We start from the raw sequence: 1,776 nt of genomic DNA on the forward strand, positions 1-1,776 counted from the left end.
GGGGGGGTGTGGGGGGGGAAGCAGCAAGCTTGTTTGCACACGCCTGGTATCTCCTCACACAGGACCCAAAACTGATAGGAAAAGCTCATCTACAAATCCATTTAGAAAGTGGCCTCTGCCTGGGGCAGCTCCAGCCGTAGTTATCTCTTTCTGCACGCGTTCCTTTTATCTCGTCCTCTTCCAATATCAAAACTTACCAGAGAATAAACACAGGTAATGGTAAGTGACCCAGATATTTAATCTAATCAATGAGACCTCTTGCTTCTCTGCTGCTCTTGCTGGAAGCAGACACCACAAACAGCTCACAGAGGAGCCTTAAATTAAATCTTTCCAAGAGATACTAAATCTAAGAGGAGTTGAAAACAAACAAACACAAAATATCTATATGATTAGACAGGATTTACATTTTGCCTTTGTGTTTGTTTAATCAGAGCTAACAGCTCTCTCCTGGCTGGAATTAGTTACGTGAACAGCTAACTCTTTCCCCCAGCCCTCCTGTTTACCTCACCTCTGCGTTGTCCAGACCACATGCAGCTCACCTGGGCAGCAGTGAAATGCAGCAGCTGAGAGCTTTCAAGACAAAATTTCCCTTGAAATTCAAAAAGAAAGGGCAGGAGGAAGAAGACATTAAACTACACTGCACATAAATGCAAGCGGACTTTGAGAAGGGAGAGATGTTCAATTACCAAGCCTGCCCCTCTACCCAAGCAAGACAAAATCCTGTGCAGACATTATACGTGAGTATCTTCTGCGTGGCTCATCCTATCCGAGGGTCCACCACGTGGTGGATGAAAAATCGGAGCATGCACAGAACCCACGCTAGAAGTGACAGGGTGAACAGGAGGAACAGAGCTGGAGGGAAAGGCAGAAAACTCAAATATATTGCGATTTGAGGAATTACCGTTAAGTCTCTTGAGAGAAAAGACAAGAGACGCTGTGAAAGGAGGAGGAAGGAAGAGTGGGCCTCACGAGGGGCTGGTCTGTCCAGGAGACTTCCCGCCTGGCCCTTCAGCAGTTTGCCTCACTGCTGACACAAGAAGCGTTTGAAGTAACCAATACTGTTATTTAAGCTCTTTGATAGAAAGCCACAATTCCCATTTTGAGCGAAGAAAAATACTGAGCTGGAAAAAGTAGTAACCAAATAGTTTCAGCAATGAAAACACATACGGAAGGAGAAACCACACAAATCTGTGGTCTTTAGGCAGCTTTTAGCCAAAACCTTCCAGGAACACAGTGACACCGGCCTGCTGGCGCTAGGGAAGCTGCTCTGATGCCCCAACCGCTGGCGCTGTGAACAGACCTGTTTCATCACTCTGTGACAGCACGTCCAGCCTGTTTTTCAAGCTCATTTGGCATCTGAAAAAAATTACCTGTTTTTCATTAAACATTTCCAAACATTCAGTCGCTTACGCTCATGCATCCTTTCTCACTGCTAGAAGCATCTGGCTAAAGCAAAGGTTTCTGATCCGTAAGAAACAGGAAAATTTCAGTAGCACAACAGGCCGTACACTTCAAAAAGAGAGAGAAAGAGAAAATAAATTGTTTTTCAAGGCAGCCTGAGAAACACTCTGTCTGCAGCTCTCAGACAGGGCTCACACCCCTGCTGGCCTCTTGCTTACATATATTTAATCTGACATTTCTGTCGGCTTTGGAAGACGTACCCAAACACCACAAGGTGCCACTGCTTGAGCGAAGGCAACCTTTACGAGGGGAACACGGATAAAGAGAGGAGCGCTGCAAAGGCCGAGACAGAGCCGCTGCCTTGAGAGGGCCGTG

The 1,776-nt window shown here is 46.3% G+C and overlaps 1 protein-coding gene across 2 annotated transcripts in view; it reads right to left on the reverse strand.

Moving 5' to 3' along the window:
• Nucleotides 1-1,495, reverse strand: part of TMLHE (trimethyllysine hydroxylase, epsilon) — a 16,838-nt gene extending 15,343 nt beyond the window's left edge. Inside the window, exon 1 of one of the 2 annotated variants that reach the window (XM_009273398.2) lies at nt 1,371-1,495. In XM_009273398.2, coding sequence (XP_009271673.1) covers nt 1,371-1,420 — 50 coding nt within the window. In that variant the 5' untranslated portion in view covers nt 1,421-1,495. The other variant, XM_009273399.2, reaches the window with a different exon arrangement.
• Between the last annotated feature and the right edge of the window lie 281 nt (nt 1,496-1,776).

The sequence above is a fragment of the Aptenodytes forsteri genome, unplaced genomic scaffold (assembly GCF_000699145.1).
Source record: "Aptenodytes forsteri isolate BGI_AS27 unplaced genomic scaffold, ASM69914v1 Scaffold191, whole genome shotgun sequence".
Taxonomy (NCBI): Eukaryota; Metazoa; Chordata; class Aves; order Sphenisciformes; family Spheniscidae; genus Aptenodytes; species Aptenodytes forsteri.